At 31.9% G+C, this 23,908-nt stretch overlaps 1 protein-coding gene across 1 annotated transcript; it reads right to left on the bottom strand.

The window, feature by feature from the left end:
• Window positions 1-2,976: 2,976 nt before the first annotated feature.
• On the bottom strand, window positions 2,977-13,796 carry LOC118648787 (fatty acid synthase-like). Its single transcript, XM_036295201.1, is given in 7 exon segments — window positions 2,977-3,034; window positions 8,857-9,275; window positions 9,559-9,790; window positions 9,901-10,107; window positions 10,109-10,155; window positions 10,664-10,856; window positions 13,715-13,796. Coding segments are annotated over 6 exon segments (1,101 nt in total). The 5' UTR covers window positions 10,836-10,856; window positions 13,715-13,796; the 3' UTR covers window positions 2,977-3,010.
• Between the last annotated feature and the right edge of the window lie 10,112 nt (window positions 13,797-23,908).

Below are 23,908 nucleotides of genomic sequence, written 5' to 3'. Positions count from 1 at the left end.
TCTTTTACTCTAAATTTGCCTCACATTGACTATTGTAGTCTGGTGTATCATGGGCTTAGCGGCGAACTCAATGCCAGGCTGCAAAGGCTGGTGAACTGCTGTGTTAGATTTATTTTTAATCTTCGGCGTGATGAGCATATCACACCGTTCAGGCGTCGTCTGGGATGGGTCTCGGTGGAGAACAGAAGGTTGTTTTTTCTTGGATGTCAAATTTATCGTATTCTTTACATGACTTCTCCTTCTTATCTACATGAACTTTTTATCCCCTCTGACCCAACATTAAGAAGATCCGAGCGTTCTTTGCACCCTTCATCACAGATCTTTCACATTCCTTCCCATAGAACTGCTACCTACAAAAACTCCTTCAGGCTATCTTCTATTTATTTCTGGCATTCCCTTCCCGATCATATTACTTCTGCACTCTCCTTGGCTACTTTCAAGAATCTTCTTCGGTCGTTCTTGATCGCTTCTGAGTTTGCTTGAGCTGCTACTTGTGCTTACTCTACAATTGTGCAATCTGTTTACTGATTACTTCGTGGCCAAGTTAGACTTGACCTTACTTCATCAATTAGTTACTGAATTGTCTATACTTGCTTTACTTGTGCTTCACTGCTTGAAGGCTTCCTGCTTGTCTTACTACATTATACTGCGTGCATTTGTGCCTTGCCCTACTTTTTATGTTTCTTGCAGTCCAAGTCTCATATCTACTTTGTAAATGAAGCTATACTATAAACTATTGTTTTTGTGTTTTTACTTGCTAAGTCTGCTCTCTTTGCCACTTTGTACTCCTAGTTTATACTTATTTTAATTATACTTTTATTTTTACTCTACCTGTATGCCATTAGACCAGTACTATTGTTATGTTAAATTGTTACGAACATTAACTATATCGGCGTTTAGATTGCTGGATTCTGCTAACTGTACAACGTAGATTCTCATTATATTACTTGTAATTGTTTCATCTATCAGTTTGGAGCTTGCGTTTGCTTACTTTATTTTATTTTATACTATTAGCTTAGATTAGTTCATAAGTTTACTATAACATTCAGTGTTGATTATTGTCGAAATTATATTTCTATTATACTCCTTTGCCCTACAGCCATGCTCGGGCATAATAAATACAATCAATCAATCATCAATCTCTCTCTCTCTCTCTCTCTCTCTCTCTCTATTCGAGTGAGTATGCCTGTGCACGTCTGTCTGTGGCTCCTGTTTTCTCTTTCGCTGTTTTCTGCTGTGTTTGCCCTCGGGCAATTTTTGTTGCAGGCACGTGCATACTTTCGTTTGCTTAGTTAAACGATAATTCATTCTTTCGCTGGCCAGCATTCTGCATGCTCTTTTTCCTGGATTTCGACTTGTGGCTTTCTAACCTTTTTTGATCTGCTCCGTACACTCTGGATACGTTCGGGGAGACACTATTAACGCGCTACAAACGCTAACGCTATCTGAACTGTTCGTGGAGCCAATAGCACGATAGTGATAGCGAGTTCCATGAACAACTATAGCGTAGCAAACGCAGTTGCGCAGTTGCGCAGTTAGCCACTGCCAGCAATATTAACAAAATGTTTATATATATATATATATATAAATATATATTAATTAAATATTATATATATATATTATTAAACAATTAAATTTTCAATGAAAATTGAAATTATTGATGTTCACCAAAAAAAATATTAAAGTTATTTACGATTTTATTAAATAATTTCCCAATGAACACGCTGTGAGCATTTACGGAACATTTATAAAACATATTGCACATAAATGTTACAGACAGCAAAACGAACTAATAATGTGACAAGTATGTCATTGACGTAACGAGACTATATCTGTTACGTATGTCTGTGTTGTCACTTTTTCATTGCATAGTTACGTAACATTTACATAATTTGTTGATGTCAATAAGCCAAATGTTAATGTTTCGTAAATGTGATGTTACTATTGTAATGTTATTGCGCCATCATGTTTAATACATAACAATTACGTTATTTTGATGACGTCAATGAGCGTAATATAAAAATTTGTAAATGCAGCATAAATGTGATAATGTTATTGTGACATCATGTTTAATACGTAACAATTATGTAATTTTGATGACTTCAATGAGCTAACATAAAAGTTTTGTTAATGTAGCATAAATGTGATAATGTTATTACGACATCATATATCTTTAACACCTTCCGTGCCACGTGAATCACTGTAATCCATTCTGGACTTCCCACTGTTACTATTATTACTTATTAATTATTACAAAGCATAAGAAGAAATATATTTTATTAAAAAAATAAAAATAATAATTTGTTAAATAATAAATAATTTACATTATGCGGAGGAAATTTGATTATAGCCTCTTGTAATTATTATATCTTTTTAGTTTACATACTGCATTTAGTAAAATAGTTTTGTAGTTAGTATGTACGCAATCTATTAAAATCAATAACATCTACTTAAACCAGGTAAAATCTATTTACATATCAGCCGATTAGAACTTATTCTATATTATATAAATTTAAAAAGTAGTAGTAGTTCGCGGATTGCCGCTAGGCGACGCACGCGGCATCTTTCTCCTAATGCAATTTACACTCCAAAGGCTACATAAACAGACCACCCACGGTGACAGAAACCGGATCAATCTATGTTATCATAGTGAGCTTTCGGGGCATATGTATTTTTTATTACGTCTTAAAAAAACATCTTAGCTGTTATGGCTAAATTTTAGCTTCTGTAAGAAATCCTTTTAAGAAAATAAAGTAAAAACGACATAATAGTTACAAGAAGAATTTTCTGGTACGTAATTTTATACGAGCATTTTACGTTAATTTATACGTAAAAGTCAGCTTATACGTAAAAGTAACGTTATTTTATACGTAAATGTGACTTCATATACGTAAAAGTAATGTTATTTTATACAAACCATTATGTGTATGTTCCCTCTCTCTTTTCCGATTTTTGTTGCCCAGAATATGCTGACATTTGACCAAATTGTAACTGGAAAATGACGTAACTGTTACGAGAACAGTGGAACATTGTTCTATAATGATCACATAAATGTTACGAATCAGTGTTTACGGGTTGTTTAATTTTTAAATAAATTAAATAATAATTAATAAGTCCTATATATTACTCTTTAATTAAAATTATTTTATATGTAATAAATAAAATAATTTAAACAATTTCCTATAAATTTTTATTTTGTTCCATTTTTCTATATCAATTCAAAATCAAATTATTAGTTAATTTATATTTATTTTACATAATATTATATGTTTGAAGCTTTTTGCCTAATATAATTTTTTTATGTAAATTTATGTTCTTTTGGCACTATGTCGTATACTGTCGCTCTTGAATTGCATTAATTATTTAAACTAAATTTTTAAAATAATAAGATAATTACATTAATAATCAATTTAATTGATAATAATGATACTTAAGTCGTTTACATATTTGCAATAGTAAAGAAAGGATTGCATTTCAAAACAAACAGTACATGCAGTCTAATGAATCAAAATAGTATATATCTTATATGCATATTCTGATGAAAATAATATTAAACTCAAAGATCCAGTTTTGATCACCTTGAATAGAAATATAGTAATGAAATAGTTCACATAAACTTTTTTATTTTATCCCTTTGTATTATTTATTAAGATTTATAAAATGCATTAAAATTCATTAAAATTTATTAAAATTATTAAAAATTAATATTTAACATTTTATATAGAAATTTATAAAATTTATTTATATAATAAATAACAATATAATAAAATAAATTTTATGAATTTTAAGAAATTTTAACAAATTTGAATGAGTATATAATTAAGGAATTTTAATATATTTTAATAAATTAATAAATTTCAATGAAACAGATCTGCTCTCTCTCTCTCTCTCTCTCTCTCTCTCTCTCTCTCTCCCTCTTTCAATAAGGAGATATTTTTAATTAAATATTTTCATTAGGACATACAAACCATTTCTTATTTTTTCTTTCAAGAGCACGCATAAATTTTCTCTAACCTTAAAAGAGAGGTAGCACGTGATGTTTAAACAGACAATGGTGGGGATTGAGCCAAACGCTATCCATGCACTACCTCGGAAGGAGTAGCATGGATAGCGCGTGTTTATGATGTCAAACGCTACGGATAGTGACGTCATAATTTTGATAACGCTATCCAGCGTATCCGCGAACAGCGGTAGTGCTGCTTAGCGCTTAGAGTTCCTATAAGGAGAGTTGGGCCAATGTGACGGAAGTCGCCATTTTCCGTTTCATAGCAATGTAAAGGCGGCAACCTTTAAGTCTTATTTCAGTCTTATTTCATTTTCTATCCATATTTTTCGACGTTCTAAAGCTTGTGGAAACATATGCATCATTGCACCTTTTTTGATGTATTATAGCATCCAAAAGTTCCACAATTCGGCATTTTCTATTTTTAACATTAATACAAGATATTACACACACATATATATATATATATATATATTTTTGTACATATAGATATAAAATTGTAAATGAAATAAATGTGATTGAAAATGCTGTAGAATAAAGGAAAGATATATTTGTAAATGTAACCTTAAAAATGCTGAAAAATCTTAGCATTTTTGAGATTATATTTACAAATATCCTTCTTTTATTCCACAGCGCATTTTCAATCACATTTATTTTATTTACAATTATATTACAATTTTAATAGTATAATTAAAATACCTTCAATATAAACATTTTGCTTTATATATGGATACACAAAATACTGATGTTAATGCATTGATGATAGCTATACCAAGATTGCTAAATTGTGCTGGAAATGGCTGAAACTACCAGAAGTTTAACGGAAACTGGCGGAGCCAATCACAATCGAGAGCGGTATTGGCACAACTCTCTTTATAGGACTCTAGCTTTCCGAACGCACTCTCTGTCTCTACCTGCTTAGGACGGATTCATAGACGATCTTAAGCTCCAGCATTGTCTTAAGTCTAGCTTCGAGCCGACTTGAGACTTACTTAACTAATAAAATAACAGCATTGACGTCTCAAGATCGTGCTAAGCTGGAACTTGAATAAGATTCGACTATGAATTTCGGCCTTAGAGTTCCATTGCATAGTCAATCATTTCATCTTGGATCACTACCCTCTTTAATCGTCGTTGGAGATGTCTTCATTCCCTGCTGAGTGGAAGAGAGCACTTATACGCCCACTATCCAATAAGTACTCCGTCATCTCCTTCCGATACACGTTCCGATCGCCAACCTGCGCTGAACTGTCCAAAATTCTTGAAAGGGTAGTGACTGATCAAATCACCGACTATCTAAATGAGCACACCTCTTTGATTCCAGGCAGTCTGTTTATCGTACTGGGCATAACACCCAATCCGCTCTTTTATGTGTGTGCGACGACATCAAAGCCGGGATCGATCGAGGCCTTGTTACTGTTTTTGGTTGCTCTTCGACTTCAGTAGGGCATTCGACAACCGTTCCTCATATACGTCTGCTTGCTAAATTGAAGATGCTTGGGTTTCTTCTTCTGTAGTCTCATGGCTCTACTGGTATTTGACCAGCCGCCTTCAGGCTGTAGCTGACGATGTAGGTAATTGCCCGGAGTGGCTTCCTATTACTTTGGGGTGTCCCTTAAAGTTCTGTCCTCGGTCCACTTTTATTTTCCCTTTTCATTCAAGATATTGCTAAGATCTTATTGTTCTCTAGTTACATGCTTTTTGCGGATGATCTCCAGATTTATCGCTCTTGTCCCCCGTCGGAAATACTTCATTATCTTAAATTGATCACCAGTGATGTGAGAGCCATTCATGACTATGCTATGGCAAATGGTCGAACACTGAATCTTGCCAAGTCTAAGGTTATTATATTCGGTAGTCAATTTCACACAAATAACATTAATATTTCTCTACTTCCTCCAGTGACTGTTGACCATACACCCCTACCTTTTGTAAGTGAGGCAAGGAATTTAGGGGATATCTTTACAGCTAACTTATCCCGGAGAAAGCACATTCTGCATGTCTCTCAATCTATTCATCACGCTTTAATATCAACTTAAGTTTAACAAGAATGCTCTCTCCACTAAGCTTAGAATTAAACTTGTAACCACTTTGATCCTGCCTCACATCGATTACTGTTGTCTTGTATATCATGGTTTTGAGTGATGAACTTGATACTAAATTACAGAGATTGGTCAACTACTGCATCAGATTTGTTTTTAACCTTAAACGGATGATCACATCACGCCGTTTAGGCGTCGCCTGGGTTGGCTCTCAGTAAAAAATCGGAGGCAGTTTTTCCTTGGCTGTCTAACATTTCGCATTCTGAATATGCCTTCTACTTCTTACTTAAACGAACTCTTTATTCCCATTAATCCATTAGTGAGAAGATCCAACCGAACTGCTTCAAACTTCGCATATCTTTAATATCCCTCACTATAGGACTACCACTTATAGGAATTCTTTCTTATTATCTGCTATTTATCTCTGGCATTCACTTCCTGACAGTATAGTATCTGCATCTTCCTTCCTTACCTTTAAGTCTCTCCTTTGCTCACATTTGCTTGCTTCCGAATTTGCATGACGTATCTTCTTATGCTTGCCTTTTCTATATCTCTGTCCTACTTATCCACTTTATCTTAGCTTTAATTCACATCTTAGTTTAATTTTTAGTCTTAAGAACTAGTTTGAGAAAGATATGTCGCTATGACAACCCAGACAGTACTTTCTTTACGCCTATTCTTTACTACCTATTTAAACTATTATTGGAATATTGTGTATTTTATAATTTGTGTCCTGTATCTTTGCCCTTTAGTTTATACTTGGGCATAATAAACGAAAATCAATCAAATCAATCAATCAATCAATCTCTCTTTCTCTAACTCTTTCTATAACTATTCAACTGACATTTTGCTTTTTCTTAACAGTAATAATGATATAAAGAAAATGCGATAACTAAAATGAATTTGCATATAAATTATATTATATACTTATTTATCATTATACTTTGACTGGGACTTACAGTTCGAGCTTCCATTCCATTAAGCCCGTGTCAAAATTGAAATTCAGATTGAATTAAAATGTAATCACAAAAAACAAAACCAATATTTTGTTCTAATTTGTCAAATTTTAATTAAATCTCAATTTCAATATTTTATTTGATACAGACTTTAAAAATATCTTAAGAATGCATTTATTATAAAAATAAATGAGATACCTGTCACTACAAATGAATGATATCATAACAAAAATTACCTTTTTAAAAAAAGTCTAAAAAAGCGCCAAGTATATGCGCGCAAACTCTCCCCCTCAAAAATCTATTTTTATACAAAACAAAATGCTCTTAAAAATGTATTCTTGTACAAAACAATTTAGATTTGATATTACATAATAAAAGTATGAAGTTTTTTTTTACAAAAGTAATGATATGAAGATAATGCGCCAACTACCATAAAAACGGATGTTTATACGAACTAGAACATCTACTTTTTATTATCATTATTTGGCTGGCATTTATAGCTTAATTTTTTACAGGCGCACAGCAGCCAATAATTTAATATACAAGACTCATATTTATAGTTTGATCGCATATTTAAGATCTTAACTTTATTGTTAAATACTTCGTAGTTAACGAAATTATATCTAAACTTAAGACAATCTTAAAGCCATATCAAACTATAAAGATTGAGATTGAGATTAAATTGGAATTTAACCAATTAAAGCAAAGTTAAAGAATATTGATTTTGGTTCTTGATTAGTTACATTTCAATTTAATCTCAATATCAATCTTTAATCTGATACATGTTTAACGAAAAATCAAACTCTAAATGCCACCCAAAGGATAATAATAAAAAAGTAGATGTTCCAGTTCGTATGAACATCCATTTTTATAGTTGGCGCATTATCTTCGTATCATTACTTTTGTAGAATAATTCATACTTTTATTATGTAATATCAAATCTGAATTGTTTTGTACAAGAATACATTTTTAAGAGCATTTTGTATTGTATAAAGTACATTTTTGAGGGTGAGGGTTTGCGCGCTATACTTGGCGCTTTTTAGACCTTTTTTAAAAAGATAATTTTTGTTGTGGTATCATTCATTTTGTAGTAACATAGTGATTATCTTCAAATCATGACTTTTGTAGAAAAAAAACTTTATACTCTTATTTGTAATGTCAAATCTAAATTGTTTTAATAATCCATAACCTAATTGTTTAAATAATCCATAACCACTTTCTCTTCTCTATTTAATTGTACATTATTAATGTTTTATATTATATTAATTGTAACCAGAATAAAATTACATAGAAGTTTTTCCCAATGTTCTAATAAATCTTTATGTTCCGATACAATAAAATAACAGGTTAAACTATTTTTATGTAAAATAATTTTTGTATTTTTGTATAAACTTCTTTTTTCTTTTAAAATTTACCCTTATTTGTTACACTCTGATATGTATTTACTACAATATTATATGTCATTGATTCATATATATACATAATTCGTTTAATATGTATAATAGAAATTACAACCAATAACAAATGAATTGCATAAATTATTTATTTAGTTGGCAGCCCGCAATTACACCGTTCAATGGAATCAAGTTGCTTTTTCATTGATTTTACAGCATTTTTTTTAGTGTATTAAAAGTATAATAAAATTTACTAAAAGTATACTAAATTTTACTAAAAAGTGTAGTAAAATTCTTTGAGGTCACACATCATCCTACAATTACCAGATTTGAGGGTAAATTTTAAGAGAAAACTCTCTCTATGTATGTGTAATATATAAAAATTAATATATAAATATATAAATAGATAAAATAAATATTATTTTAATATATTATATAAATAAGAAAATTATTTATTTTACCTTGGCAATCTGAGTCAAGCCACTTGCTGGTTCAGCATGACCAAGATTAGATTTTACGGAGCCAATCATTAATGGAGTTTCTCTATTTGTACACAAAATGTTCTGAATTGCACCAATTTCCTGAGGATCGCCAACTTTGGTTCCGGTACCATGTGCTTCAATGTAATCCAAGCAAGATGTTGGTATTCCGCACTCATTGTAAAATTCTGTTAGTAAAGTACTCTGCATGGAAGTGATGGGTATTGTTATTCCTTCTTGTTTGTAACCATCGCTGTTTATTTTAATATGTGGACATATAGCATAAATCCTTTTTTGCATTCTTTGCTTTTGTAGGTATATTACTGCCACCGTTTCAGCACGCACAAAACCATTTGCAGCGGAATCGAAAGGTCTGCAATAACCATTAGGTGACAAAATACCTGTAAGATGAGAAATATAAAGAAGACATGTTTTGTTTTATATTTGATAAGTTTATTCATCAAAAGCATTATATGGAACTATTTGTTTTGTCCATCAAAAATATTATCCAACTTTGCCAAAATCTCATTACAATTTTTATATAATCAGAGTGTATATTGAAGTTATACAATCTGTCAGATTATATTTCTTTTGTAAATGGAGAAATATTTTTCTTTAATTCTTATACGTAAGGTAGTCTGTACGTATATTTATTGTAATAACTGTAATATTTAAAAAAAATACCAAGATTATGAAATTGTTGACTTATAGCTGGACTAAAACATAGATTTGCAGTCCCAATTATCGCGTCTTCACATATTCCTGACATAATATAATTATAACCAAGTGCCACAGCATAAAGGCTAGAACTGCATGCTGTATCAACTATATGTGACGGTCCTTTTAGATCCAAGTAATATGAAATCATGTTCGCTGTTGTAGAGTAGTTACATCCAATAATATTAAGACCGCTTAACTAATTACAAAATATTAACACGTTACAAAATATTACTACACGTGTGATAATAAATTTAATTATTCTTTCTTACTATACTGTTGTATTAATCACAACACTTCTTTTCCTACCTGAGCTTTTTTATATAGAAATTTCTTCTGTAGTTCAATATAACATGTCCCTGTAATTACAGCAGTATTTTTTCCTCGTAATTGCTTTGGGTTGATTCCCGCATCGATAATTGCTTCGTAAGAATGTTCCATTAATAGTCTCGATTCAGGAGAGAGTGTGTGGGCTTGAGTGAAAGATAAATCGAAGAAATTTTTATCAAATTTTTTTCACATTGTTAACTGTTCCTATACGGCTTGAAATATCCGGAACAAAATCTAATGAATTATAAAATAAAGATGTTATGTATTTCATTCGTCTTTTAAAATATTTATTTTAAAATCCACATTTTCGGTATATAAATGTGTAATTATAATTATTATACGAGTAAAATATTTTTTTAAATAATTCGAGACATTTTGATAGAAAATGCAGTTTGTTTGAATATTCAGCCCGTTATTATTTAGTATTATTGATTTCTCTAAGTGTATATAAAAATGATGCGTAACAATTGTTAAATAATATATCACTTAAATTATAAGTTTCTTCTCTATTTTCTGTTTTTTTACCGTTAAATAATTGTGTATAGATATTACAGTTTTTCTATGTATTTTTTCTGTACAATAATTATAAGAAGATCGTTACGTTTTATTAGAATCCTAAAAATTTTATTTTTAATTACTGAACAAAGCACTATAACTGTTCAGTAATCAATCAAAAGTTGCACTAAATTTTTACAAAAATAATGTAAAATTATAATAAAATTTTAAATATTAAAATTATCACCTTCTTTCCATCGATCATGATTTGCTTTAACAAGGTCAACTTTATTAAATAGATTTTCTCGTAACTTATTCATATTGTCTGAATCTGGAAATCTGCCGCTAATGCCAGAAATAATGATCTCTTCACCGGAGTCAATACCGTTCCATGATTTACATATTTTTTTATCATCCATCGTTTTAATTATTGTTTCAATCTATAAAAAGTTATGCGTATATATTATAATATATGTTTACTTATTTTTTATTATACACTGAACAACAAAATTAGCGCAACAGAAGTTTATCAAAATTTCACTCAACTTCAAATAATCGTAACTTTGCAAAAACTTTGTCGTATTGGAAAATTATTTTTTTCATTTTAAAGTTTGAAATCTCTTCAAAATCTTACGGATTTTGCGCATCTTGTGTATGTGTGTGTGTGTGTGTGTGTGTGTGTGTGTGTGTGTGTGTGTGTGTGTGTGTGTGTGTGTGTCGTGCGTGTCGTGCGTGTCGTGCGTGTGTGCGTATGTCGTGTGTTGGACAAACGAAATGAGAAAATATTGCCCGCAAGAAATCTTGAGTTTCGTGCTATATGCACTGTAATGCCATCTCCAGTTGCTATCTCCGTGCAATTTTTTCTTCCGTCCACACATGCAATGTAGTCTAGTAGAATTAGACTTTTTAGGGAAAAAATTGGTAACTCAGGTTTGACTGTGCGTAAAGCACAATTAATATGTGTAGATTAAGATAGATACATTTGCCACTTGCAAAAAGCTGGGGGTTATTGAAAATTACGGGTTGAAATAAGGGAAAAGTAATTTTTTGCTTGCGCCTCGTAAACTAAAAACGGAATTGAAAAAAGTTTCAAATAAAAGTTGTAGGTATTAAGTAAAACTATAATATTTGATTTATTAAGATCGATCGATTAGTTTGGTTGTAAAGTAGAAAAAAACCATAAAAAATGGCCATTTCTTAAATTATTAATTTTGAGTAATGTCAATTGTTTATACAAAACGCGCTCCACTAAAATTTAATTTATACATTTTTGAGATTATGCACAAACCCGAACCAAATTTTTTCTTTTCTTAAAAAGTTGTAGTATTATATATCGGTATTGCAAAATGTGTGCAATGCAATTAAGTGCCTCAAATAAACGTGTAACAAATAAGTCTAATTAACAATTAAATAATTTTTAAAATATTAACGCTATCAAAATGGGGTAAGATGCATTTAAAAGGTGCAATTTTTCTTTACATTAAAAAAAAAGAACATTGTCCTAGCTTAGAAGCCGAGATAATTTTGTTTTTTAATCACTGTTGCTACAGTTATGAATATTAAAAGCTGAAATTTGGACAGCGTTTTATTAAATAGTTAAAGTAATCTTTCCCAAAAGTTCAAAGCGATTCATGAAGATTGACCATTGTAAACGTGTTAACAAATGCATCAACTCGAGAACGGCAGCCGGCGATGCCGCGCGCGCGCGCGTCGTCTGCTAGCGCATGGCCAGGCGCCTGCGTACAAAATTGATCTGGCGCGTTCAAATTACTTCAATCATCAATATGTCGGGAACTAAGCGTCTAGAAAGACGATTTTTTTTAACTGGGCTATCTCGACGAGACAAGACTAATGAGCTAAACTATTTTCTTATATCTCCTCAAATAAACATTCTAATTAATTTTTTCCTTTTTCAAATTATTTATTTAACGCGTTAAATATTTATAAATAATTTATTTACCTATGCGGCGTGTGCATATGTTCTAAGTTAATATAATTTAATTTTTTTATTAATTTTATTGCAAGGAACGTGTACTGTGTATTTTTTTTTATAATTAGTGCAATTAACCAACATTTAAATTAAAAAAAGAACTTTAATGCAATTAATAGTAATATATCTAAAACATTAAATTCTTTTTTAATTTAAATATTCGTTAATTGCACTAAATTATCCAAATTATTAATGCTAATGCTGGTGGTAACAGGCATAAGCAGACTAAAAGGGATAGGTAACTTTGATATGTTATAATCAGAGAGAAGATAGAATAAAGCGCGGGAGCCATTGGTAATCGTGTAAGTGGAAACATCAGACTATTAAAAGAGATAGAAATTTAAGTAACTTGGCTGTCATTGTTTATTCGCGCATACGCATTCCACAGTTTTTGATATTTAGCTATGCAATTGTTTCCGTTACATATGTCACTTCAGTGACAGCTGTCAAATTTTGAAACATAGCCACAGAGAGAAGATACAATTTTATTATGCAATATGGTTCGAATGTGCATAATATGCATTTTCAATTTTTAATATATAATTTTTAATATATATATTATGTTTTCACTGATAACAAAACATTTATTAGATTTTTAAAATCTGTATTCATTTTCTTTGACACATAACTTCACATTCATATAATTATAGACTCTTCTCTGCGCATGCGCTAAGACAAGGACAGCCAGATTACTTCAATTTTTGTCTCTTTCTAATTGCCTGATGCTTTTTTAGCTGGCTCCCGCGCTTTAGTCTATCTTCTCTCTGGTTATAACTTCGCCAAAAAAATCGTACAAATTTCAATTGTTTTTAATTTGCAGGGAAAAATATATATTTTACAATAATTCTTACAATAAAATTTACAAGAAAAATTTATTGCACCTCGTGGAGCGCGTCAAAGACTACGTTTACATGACACTCTTAAACAGGTTTAATAACATCGATACTTCTAGTGCTGGCCAATCATAACCATTCCATTCTTCCGAGAAAGGATGTAGTTGGCCAATTTTATGACTCCGATGTTGTTAAACCCGACGTGTAAACGTAATCAAAGTATAAAAATTTTTGAACACAATATACGTTTTTTATTTTGAAAACATGCCGAACAGGGAAAAGGAAAGGATCAAAATCTAATAAATGCTCTTTAAAGAAGAGACATCAAGCTTTAAAAAAAAAACTCTCCAATACGATAATAAGTTTTTGCAAAGTTACGATTATTTAAAGTTGAGTGAAATTTTGGTATAAATTTTTATTGCGGTAATTTTGTTGCTCAGTGTATATATTTATACTTTTTTTTTTCATACTGTACCTAGTTTTAACACTCACAATATCAGCGTGATAATGTTTAAGTCGTAAGCAAGAAGCTGACTCTGCTGTCACATTCTCAGGCTTCTATTTATATATATACGTCAAATCAAATATTTATTGTAATGTATGTTGATGTAATGTATATAAGGAGCCTAAAATGTAGATTTTCATAAATATGCAACTTCTCACACAGCACAAAGCACGTTCCAAAGCACGTTCCTTCCCAATGCACGTTCCTTTTGCATTTTTACAAGTGAGATTCAACTTAGTTTTTTCCTACAATTTGAGCAATTTCAAAACCGTGTGCTTTACTAATGTGAGTTTCGCATATTCACTTTAGAAGTGAAGTTATATATTAAAATAATTTTGTCATTAAAATATAAGCGTGATCACTTGCATGTTTCTTTAGATCACTGAGTAATGACGTCACTACCTGAGTATAAAATACTCACATTACTGAGTGCCTCAGTCTCACTTTCAGTAAGCAGCATAAATGTCAACTTGTAGTCGACGAAAATTCGCCAATTCAAAATGAGAGTTTTCTCACACAAAATAATAAAGAATTAAAGGTTAAAAATAAACTTTTATTACAATCAACAATTGACCCACATAGAAATAAAACCTCCAGTAGACGTCTAATGGACGTCTGCCATGGAAGTTTAAATTTCTAGTGGACGTCCATTAGACGTCCAATATAGAGCCATTAGAAATCCACAGTTCCGCACTGTGGACGTCTATTAAACCTTCAATAGAGGTCGTCAAAGAGGTCTATTAGACGTTGTGTGGATCATTAACAGAGGCTTCACGGAGCCTCGATGGATGACTTACGGACATTTCGTGGATCATTAATAGAGGCTTCACGGAGCCTCGATAGATGATTGACAAATTAAAAATTTAAAATAAAAATTTTATTTTTTTTAAATTATTTTTATCCACAGTACATACTAAATTTAGGACAAATTTTTATTAATTAATTAAATTTAAATTATATTATTTTATTTTATTCTTACTTGCCTCTGGTTTTAAACCCGGGACCTTAGGATTACAAACCTTGTACTCTATCTGCTATGCCAATTTAACTCATTGATATGGGTACTTGTTATTGTCTACATATACATATATGTTATAAACTGACGCAATTATTTTATTTTTTATAAAAGCAATTAAATTTTGCAAAACATATTAAAAATAAATAGCATTAATTTACTTATTAATTTCATTGTTAAATTTATCTTTTTCCATAACCTTAATAATTTGATAGAAATTGCGATCTATTTAGCATTAATACTTTGAAGCGTTTAAATGGTTAATTAGATAATTTTAACTATATAGATCATATATTCTAAGAAAAATTGAATAGTACATTTATTATTCTGTTTTTGTAGTACATGATAAATTTAGATTTTGTGCATTTTTTTGTGCGCTGTAATTGTAGACAAACCGTTATTTTTCAAAACATTATCTTTATGATAATTTTTTTTAATATCAAATGGATCTCTCATTCAGAATGCTATAGTGTTGTCTGATTTCTGAGTCAACTACGACGCGCATGGACGGCTCAAAAATCGGACAGCATTGTGATATCTTTTATGAGATATTAAGCTGATATCATTTAGCTGTGATATCATAAGGATAACATTTTTAAGAAACTTAAATGAAACTCTTCCCATACAGCACAAAAGCTTGCAGCAACATTGCTACAACGTTGCAACATTGCATATTGCGATGTAATGTTTTAGAGATATTGCAAAGACATTATTTTACAATATTACTTCAGCAATGATGCAGCAACATTTTAAAATATTATTAAAATAGTGAAAATAGATAAAATTAATATTCAATACAGTTTGAATAAATATATTACAGTAACTTTTCAAAAATAATGTAAAAGTGATCGTTCTATATTATTTAAAATTTTTCATCTATGGAGATACATGCATTCTGGAGTAGTTTTAATTTGTGTGTAAAACTATTATTATGTAGATTTGTGTATAACAGAGTACAAGGTTATTCAAAATTATTTTAAATAACTGTATTTTTTAATTTAACAAATACAGAGTGATTATAGTGACATCAACCAAACGATCATCCGATCAATTCTAACTATATTTTGAATTTAACAACAGAGTGATTACGTCAACCAAAAGATAAATTTTGTAAGTTTTGTCTCTCTCATCTTATAATGTACTTATATAAGATAAAAGACAAAACTTGCAAAGTTTATTTTTTGGTTGAAGTTTCACTAATCACTCTGTATTTGTTAAATTCAAAATAGTTATTTAAAATTAGATGAATTATTTTGAATAATCTTTTTCTGAATAATATTGCATACATATTTTACTGCAATATTGCTAAAATATTACGTAACAATATTTCTAAAAGCGGACATTTTACCATTGCTGCAATCTTGCAGCAACCTTGCAGCAACATTTCACAACGTTTATGCAATATTGCAATTTTGCGTTGAAATGTTGTCACAATGTTGCTGCAATCTTTCTGTGCTGTATGGGTTCCATGAGATATTTCAAAGACCTCTCTTAGTAGACGTCTCTGATAAATGTTACCATTTGGACATCATTTCCAAGATATCTAAATGTTTTCTTAAAAAAGTTCTCCTAAAGTTTTCATTCCCCTACAGCATGAAATATTGCTGCAACGTTGCAGAAATATTGCAATAGTGCATAATATAACCAATATTGCAGAAATATTGTAGCAATATTACAAATATAATATTCCCTAGCAAATGTTGCACAATATTGCAGCAATATTACAAATGTAATATTTCTTAGCAGATGTTGTGCAATATTGTAGCAATATTACAAATGTAATATTTCCTAACAGATATTGCACAATATTGTGGCAATATTATATTGCAACCGTGCAAAATTTATTTCCTATAATCCGTATTTCTTAATCTAGAACTAACAATAAGTAATATTTTACATAGTTTTAAGGGACAAATAAAAAAATAGAGCAGGATATTTTTATTTTAAATTTTTATGTAAGATTAGAGCTAAAAGATACATAGATGTGCAACAAATTCTGTAATCACGACAGCGTTGCGTCCCATACTAGATTGAGTGAAGCAAGTCCAGAAGATGTTCACTCTGACTTATATATATAATACATTAATTAAACATGTGTGAACCATACATGCATGTGTAATTCTAGCGTATAAATTGATCAGGATGGGCATTTTCTGGACTTGCTTTATTTTAATGCTTACTTAAATCTAGAATGGAACGATATTCGATATCCGTTGGTGTATGTTAATTTAATTAATTACTTTTTTAATTAATAATTTTTTTAATTATTGTGCCGTAACGGTATGACAATAAATTTATTTTCCGTTTTTCGTATAATACACATTTTACATATTATTTGATTAATTTAACCACCTGCAACATTTCCTTCATATTGCGCATTAACGTTTCAGAAATATTACAGCAATCTTACAAGAAATATTGCAGCAATATTGCTGAAATATTACAGAAATCTTACGGGGAATATTGCAGAAATATTGCAGACATATTGCACAATATTGTTTTGGAGCGGACATAGGAATATTGCTGCAATATTGCAGCAATATTTTCTGCAATATTCCAATCTTGCAAAATAATATTTCTGCAACGTTGCAGCAATATTTCATGCTGTAGGGGTTCTGACAAGCATGTTGTCTGGGTAACTTCTACCATGAAAATAAATGTTCCATACAGCTATGGAAGTTTAATGGATACCTAATGGACATTTAACTTCCATCATGGAAATAAATGTTCCATAGAGCTATGGAAGTTTAATGGATCCTTAATGGACGTCTGTCTAACTTTCATCATGGAAATAATGTTCCATAGAGCTATGGAAGTTTAGTGGATCCCTAATAGACGTCCATCTAACTTCCACTGTGGAAGAAAACATCCAATGGAGCTATGGATGTTTAATGGATCCCTAATGGATGTCTATGGCCGGAATTCATAGTCGAATCTTATTCAAGTTCCAGCTTAAGCACGATCTTGAGACGTCAATGCTGTTATTTCATTGGTTAAGTAAGTCTCAAGTCGGCTCGAAGCTAGACTTAAGACAATGCTTGAGCTTAAGATCGGTCTATGAATCCCGTCCTATCTAACTTCCACCATAGAGGTAAACCTCCAATGGAGCCATGTATGTACGTTTACTGGATCTTTAATGGACGTCTGTCTAACTTCCGCCATGGAGGTAAATCTCCAATGGAGTTAAGGAAGTTTACTAGACCTCTAATGGACGTCCATCTGACTTTCACTATGGACATAGACGTCCCATCCCAAGTAGCAAGGTGACGTCAAATATCGTTTTAATGACGTCTTCTTGACGTTTCAAACGTCATTGAATCGTCTTTAAGACCATATTTGACGTCAGTTTGCTACTTGGGATAGATCTATGGAGGTTTAGTGGACGTCCATTGAACATCCACTGGATGCCAATTTCTATGTGGGGAGACATTTAGTTCACACTTTAATAAACTTTCTTGCCCTCTTTTGGAACTTTCTGAGTCCATTAAAATGGTTTAGCAAAGTGTAGACATGCATAAATAACTTAAGAATTGAGTTAATACTGAGAGAAAGTTAAGTTCAAATCTAAATTGATTTGTTTTATTTGTTCTCTGGACTGATTCACAGGAACAATCCAATCAATCAAAAAGTTAAATTGTCAAATTTTTAGATTTGTTTTTCTTTAGGATAATGCTGATAATATAATAAGTTTGAGATGCAAGAGCGGCAAAATGAATGTTTCCATGTATAAGCAAAGATGACAATGGAATATGAAATTCTTAACTTTCTTTCGTCCTTTCGTCCATCACTCGTAATTCAACAAACAAAGTTTGGAAGAGCAAACTTTCTAAAACCGGAAAGATGTTACTTTACCCTTACGGAAAAAACACTCTAATTTTGAGAGTTTACACTCAAAATTGAGTGTTAATACTCGATTTTGGGAGTTTACTCCCAAATTTAAGTGTATACGCTCAAATCTTGAGTATTTACACTAAAGATTGAGTGTTTATACTCGGACATTGAGTGTGTACATCCAATGATTGAGTGTTTATACTAAAGTTTGGATTTAAATACTAAATATTTAAAAGTATATTCTCAACATTTGGATATAACACACAATAAATGAGTGTATACTTCCAACATAAAGTGTGAACACTGAAACATTGGGGATGTACACTCAACATCTATCGGTTAAAGGTATACACTTAATCCCAGCTAGCCAGGCCTGTTAAAATCGAGTGAGTTCCAGATGCGCACAGTAATAAACGGACACAGCAAGCTGAGTGAAACGGACACAGTAACAAACGGACACAGACCAAACGGACACAGTAATAAACGGACACAGTGCGAAACGGACACAGTAACAAACGGACACAGTGCGAAACGGACACAGTAACAAACGGACACAGACCAAATGCGCACAGAGCGAAACGGACACAGTGCGAAACGGACACAGACCAAATGCGCACAGAGCGAAACGGACACAGTGCGAAACGGACACAGACCAAATGCGCACACTGCACATGCGCACGGACCAAATGCATACACGGAAAGTCGCAAACCCATGTGATGCAGTGAATGCTTTGCATGCACACACACACACACACACACACACACACACACACACACACACACACACACACACACACGGGGGGGTGCAAGGAGGGCCTTCGGCACCCACCCCGTCCAAGTCGCTAACCTATGTGGACTTTACTCTGCTTGCAATGTACATGGATTGCATTTGGTCCGTGCGCACGTGCAGTGTGCGCATGTGCAGTGTGCGCATTTGGTCCGTGTGCATTTGGTCCGTGCGCATTTGGTCTGTGTCCGTTTCGCACTGTGTCCGTTTCGCTCTGTGCGCATTTGGTCTGTGTCCGTTTGTTACTGTGTCCGTTTCGCTCTGTGCGCATTTGGTCTGTGTCCGTTTGTTACTGTGTCTGTTTGTTACTGTGTCCGTTTATTACTGTGTCCGTTTGGTCTGTGTCCGTTTGTTACTGTGTCCGTTTCACTCAGCCTGCTGTGTCCGTTTATTACTGTGCGCATCTGGGACGCTCTCTTAAAATCACATATCGTGAAAGCTTTACAGCAAGGATTGTTTCAATTTTATGACAAGTAATTGTCTGTTGCTTTGTTTTCTAAAAGTTTCGAGCAAATTTACGGCAAAAGTAAGCAAATAACAGAGCAAACCTTGCTACACGACATGACAATAAATTTATGGCAGAAACAGGAAATCTTGTTAAGCACAGAATAACGGCAAATTAGTAGCAAGAACAAAATAAAACTTGCCGAGCATACTTTCGCAACAAAATTGCGACAAGGTGTGTCCGTAAACAGCTTAGTTTTTGTTGGCAAGGCTTGTCGCAAATAGTATGACGCACATTTTATGCAAATAACAGTGTTGCATTATCGGGTTTTAAACTTTATTTCTGACTTTACTATCTATCTCGAAATGGCGCATTTTTCGTGAAAAAGATTTACCTACTGGATTAATAAAAGGAGCTCGTTGAGAACAGAGAAACAAGTACGATTGCACCATTCACATTGGATATTGGACTAATTAGTCTAATATTTCAGTCTAATAACCATTTTTGTTGATATAAATTTTAACAATATTTGTGCTGTTCTTGCCACAAATTTGCTATCATATTGTGCATAGCAAGGTTTGCCTTGTTTTTGCCACAAATTTGCTATCATGCTATGTTCAGCAAGGTTTGCTTTATTCTTGTCACAAATTTGCTATCATATTGTGTACAGCAAGGTTTATCTTGTTCTTGCTGCAAATTTGTTGTTATGCTTTACTAGTAAATTTTACCCTGTTATTTGCATAAAATATGCGTCATACTATTTACAACAAGCCTTGCCAGCAAAAGCTAAGCTTAATGCGGACACACCTTGTCATAATTTTGTTGCAAAGGTTTGCTTGAGTTTGCGGCAAACTTCGCGCAAAGTTTGCGTCATTTTGCTAGCTGGGAATATTGAGTGTGCATTCTCAAACATTGGATTAGAAAATATTAAATAAAAACAAAAGCAAAAAAAGCAAGTTCAACGGTGATTAAAATTAATCTGCATTGGTAGAAATGGACATAAAACAAATATCTGAAATAAACCCAGCTAGCAAAATGACGCAAACTTTGCGCGAAGTTTGCCGCAAACTCGAGCAAACCTTTGCAACAAAATTACGACAAGGTGTGTCCGCATTAAGCTTAGCTTTTGCTGGCAAGGCTTGTTGTAAATAGTATGACACATATTTTATGCAAATAACAGGGTAAAATTTGCTAGTAAAGCATAACAACAAATTTGCAGCAAGAACAAGGCAAACCTTGCTGTACACAATATGATAACAAATTTGTGGCAAGAATAGAGCAAACCTTGCTGTACATAGCATGATAGCAAATTTGTGGCAAAAACAAGGCAAACCTTGCTATGCACAATATAATAGCAAATTTGTGGCAAGAACAGAACAAATATTGTCGAAATTTAGATCAACAAAAATAAAATATTAGACTGATTAGTCCAACATCAAATGTAAATGGTGCAATCGTACTTGGTTCTCTGTTCTCGATGAGCCCCTTTTATTAATCCAGTAGGTAAATCTTTTTCACGAGAAATGCGCCATCTCGAGATAGATAGTAAAGTCAGAAATAAAGTTTAAAACCCGATAATGCAACCCTGTTATTTGCATAAAATGTGCGTCATACTATTTGCGACAAGCCTTGCCAACAAAAACTAAGCTGTTTACGGACACACCTTGTCGCAATTTTGTTGCGAAAGTATGCTCGGCAAGTTTTATTTTGTTCTTGCTATCAATTTGCCGTTATTCTGTGCTTAACAAGATTTCCTGTTTCTGCCATAAATTTATTGTCATGTCGTGTAGCAAGGTTTGCTCTGTTATTTGCTTAAATTTTGCATTTTATCGTGTCAAAACAAATCTTGTAATTTCTATACGTAATATTTATGTACAAGACTTTCTCTGTTATTTGCAGCATCGTGTGATGAAAACTTTTGCCGTAAATTTGCTCGAAACTTTTAGAAAACAAAGCAACAGACAATTACTTGTCATAAAATTGTTGTCAGAATTGAAACAATCCTTGCTGTAAAGCTTTCACGATATGTGATTTTAAGAGGCCTGGCTAGCTGGGAACATTCAACTAGAGTGTTCAGCTGGCTTTGAGTATTAATTTGAGTATTACTTTCAACTTGGATGTTTGCCATCTAATTGAGTGTTAATTTCAGTGCTATTCTTAAATTTAGGATTAACATTGAAATTAACACTCAATTAGATGGCAAACATTCAAGTTGAAAGTAATAACACTCTAATTAAAAGTAAATTAAAAAGCAAACAATCAAATTGAGTATTTACACTGAATTGAGTGTTTACTCCTTGTCCCAAATTATACTTAACTTGAGTATTTTTTTAAGTGTTATTTTTAGTGTTTTTTCCGTAAGGGTAGGAACGGAACTCATAGACCGATCTTATTCAATATCTATCTTGAGACGTCAATACTGTTATTTTATTGGTAAAGTAAGTCTTAAGTTTGCTCGTGGTTAGACTTAAGATGATTCTTGAAGAGCGGTCTATGAATTCCGTCCAAGGTGTCTTTACACATAAAAGCGTCAAGCGACAAAATGCGCAGTAATATTTAATAATTTTACCAGGCGCGTTCAACAGACAGATGATATTTTCGATAGAAAAAGATTTATAAAATTGTATGAAAAAAGAATTGTAAAAGATTTATATAATCCGTCATTATGAGGGCATACCCTTACGGAAAAAACACTAAAAATAACACTTAAAAGAATACTCAAGTTGAGTATAATTTGGGACAAGGGGTAAACACTCAATTCAGTGTAAACACTTAACTTAAGAGTTCCCTCTTTAATTTACTTTTAATTAGAGTGTTATTACTTTCAACTTGAATGTTCGCCATCTAATTGAGTGTTAATTTCAATGTTAATCCTAAATTTAAGAATAACACTAAACTTAACACCCAATTAGATGGCAAACATCCAAGTTAAAAGTAATACTCAAATTAATACTCAAAGCCAGCTGAACACTCTATAGTTGAATGTTTCGGTTGAACTTGCTTTTCTTGCTTTTGTTTTTATTTAACATTTTCTAATCCAATGTTTGAGAGTGCACACTCAAGATTAAGTGTATATCTTCAACCGATAGATGTTGAGTGTACATCCCCAACGTTTCAGTGTTCCCACTTTATGTTGAAAGTATACACTCATTTATTGAGTGTCATATCCAAATGTTGAGAATATACTTTCAAATATTCAATATTTAAATCCAAACTTTGGTATGAACACTTAATCATTGAGTGTACACACTGTGTTCGAGTATAAACACTCAATCTTTAGTGTAAATACTCAAGATTTGAGCGTATACACTTAAATTTGGGAGTAAACTCCCAAAATCGAGAATTAACACTCAATTTTGAGTGTAAACTCTCAAAATTAGAGTGTTTTTTCCGTAAGAGTAATTGAGAAAATAGATGTAAAAACAGTAACCTTTCATAAAACATTATAAATGTTTGCGCAATTAAATTTTGAAATGATATATTGGCATAACAATAGCAATATGGCAAATCATCTTAACAGTACATTTGCAAAATTAAATTTAAATAAATGTACAATAATTAGGAAAATTATTTCAGTCGTACCATGTTTAAAATGTTTAGAAATATAATTGTGCACAAAAGACTCAAATTATTCCTAAATTATGATGCACAAATATTGAAACATGGAATGTGTAATATTGCATGTTTCATTATTTGTGCATTATAATGTAAGAATGAGTTAAGCGTTTCTGACCGCTATTACTATAAATGAGATACTTAACTCTCCAATGGACGCAACTAATCTGTCAGACAAAACTAATACCTCTTTTTTAATCTTTATTAAATGTTTATCGGCTCTAGTGAATAAGCGATATTTGTTAAATTCATTGTAATACCATTTGATATTAATTTTGAATTAAATATTAAAGATTAAGGGGATGCTAAACTGCTCGTCAAACTTGATCGAGGTCGATAATGTAGAGTCATTTAGGCACGTCATTAACAAAATTTTGTATGTATTTTTTTTATAGATTTAGAAATCTTTTTCCAGAATTAAAGTTTATGTATTCCGCGCACTGTTATCGTGTATACTTTAATTGTAGAGAA

The sequence above is a fragment of the Monomorium pharaonis genome, unplaced genomic scaffold (assembly GCF_013373865.1).
Source record: "Monomorium pharaonis isolate MP-MQ-018 unplaced genomic scaffold, ASM1337386v2 scaffold_696, whole genome shotgun sequence".
Classification (NCBI taxonomy): domain Eukaryota; kingdom Metazoa; phylum Arthropoda; class Insecta; order Hymenoptera; family Formicidae; genus Monomorium; species Monomorium pharaonis.
Note: the sequence above shows the minus strand (reverse complement) of the source record. Positions and strands in the feature narration are given on the sequence as shown.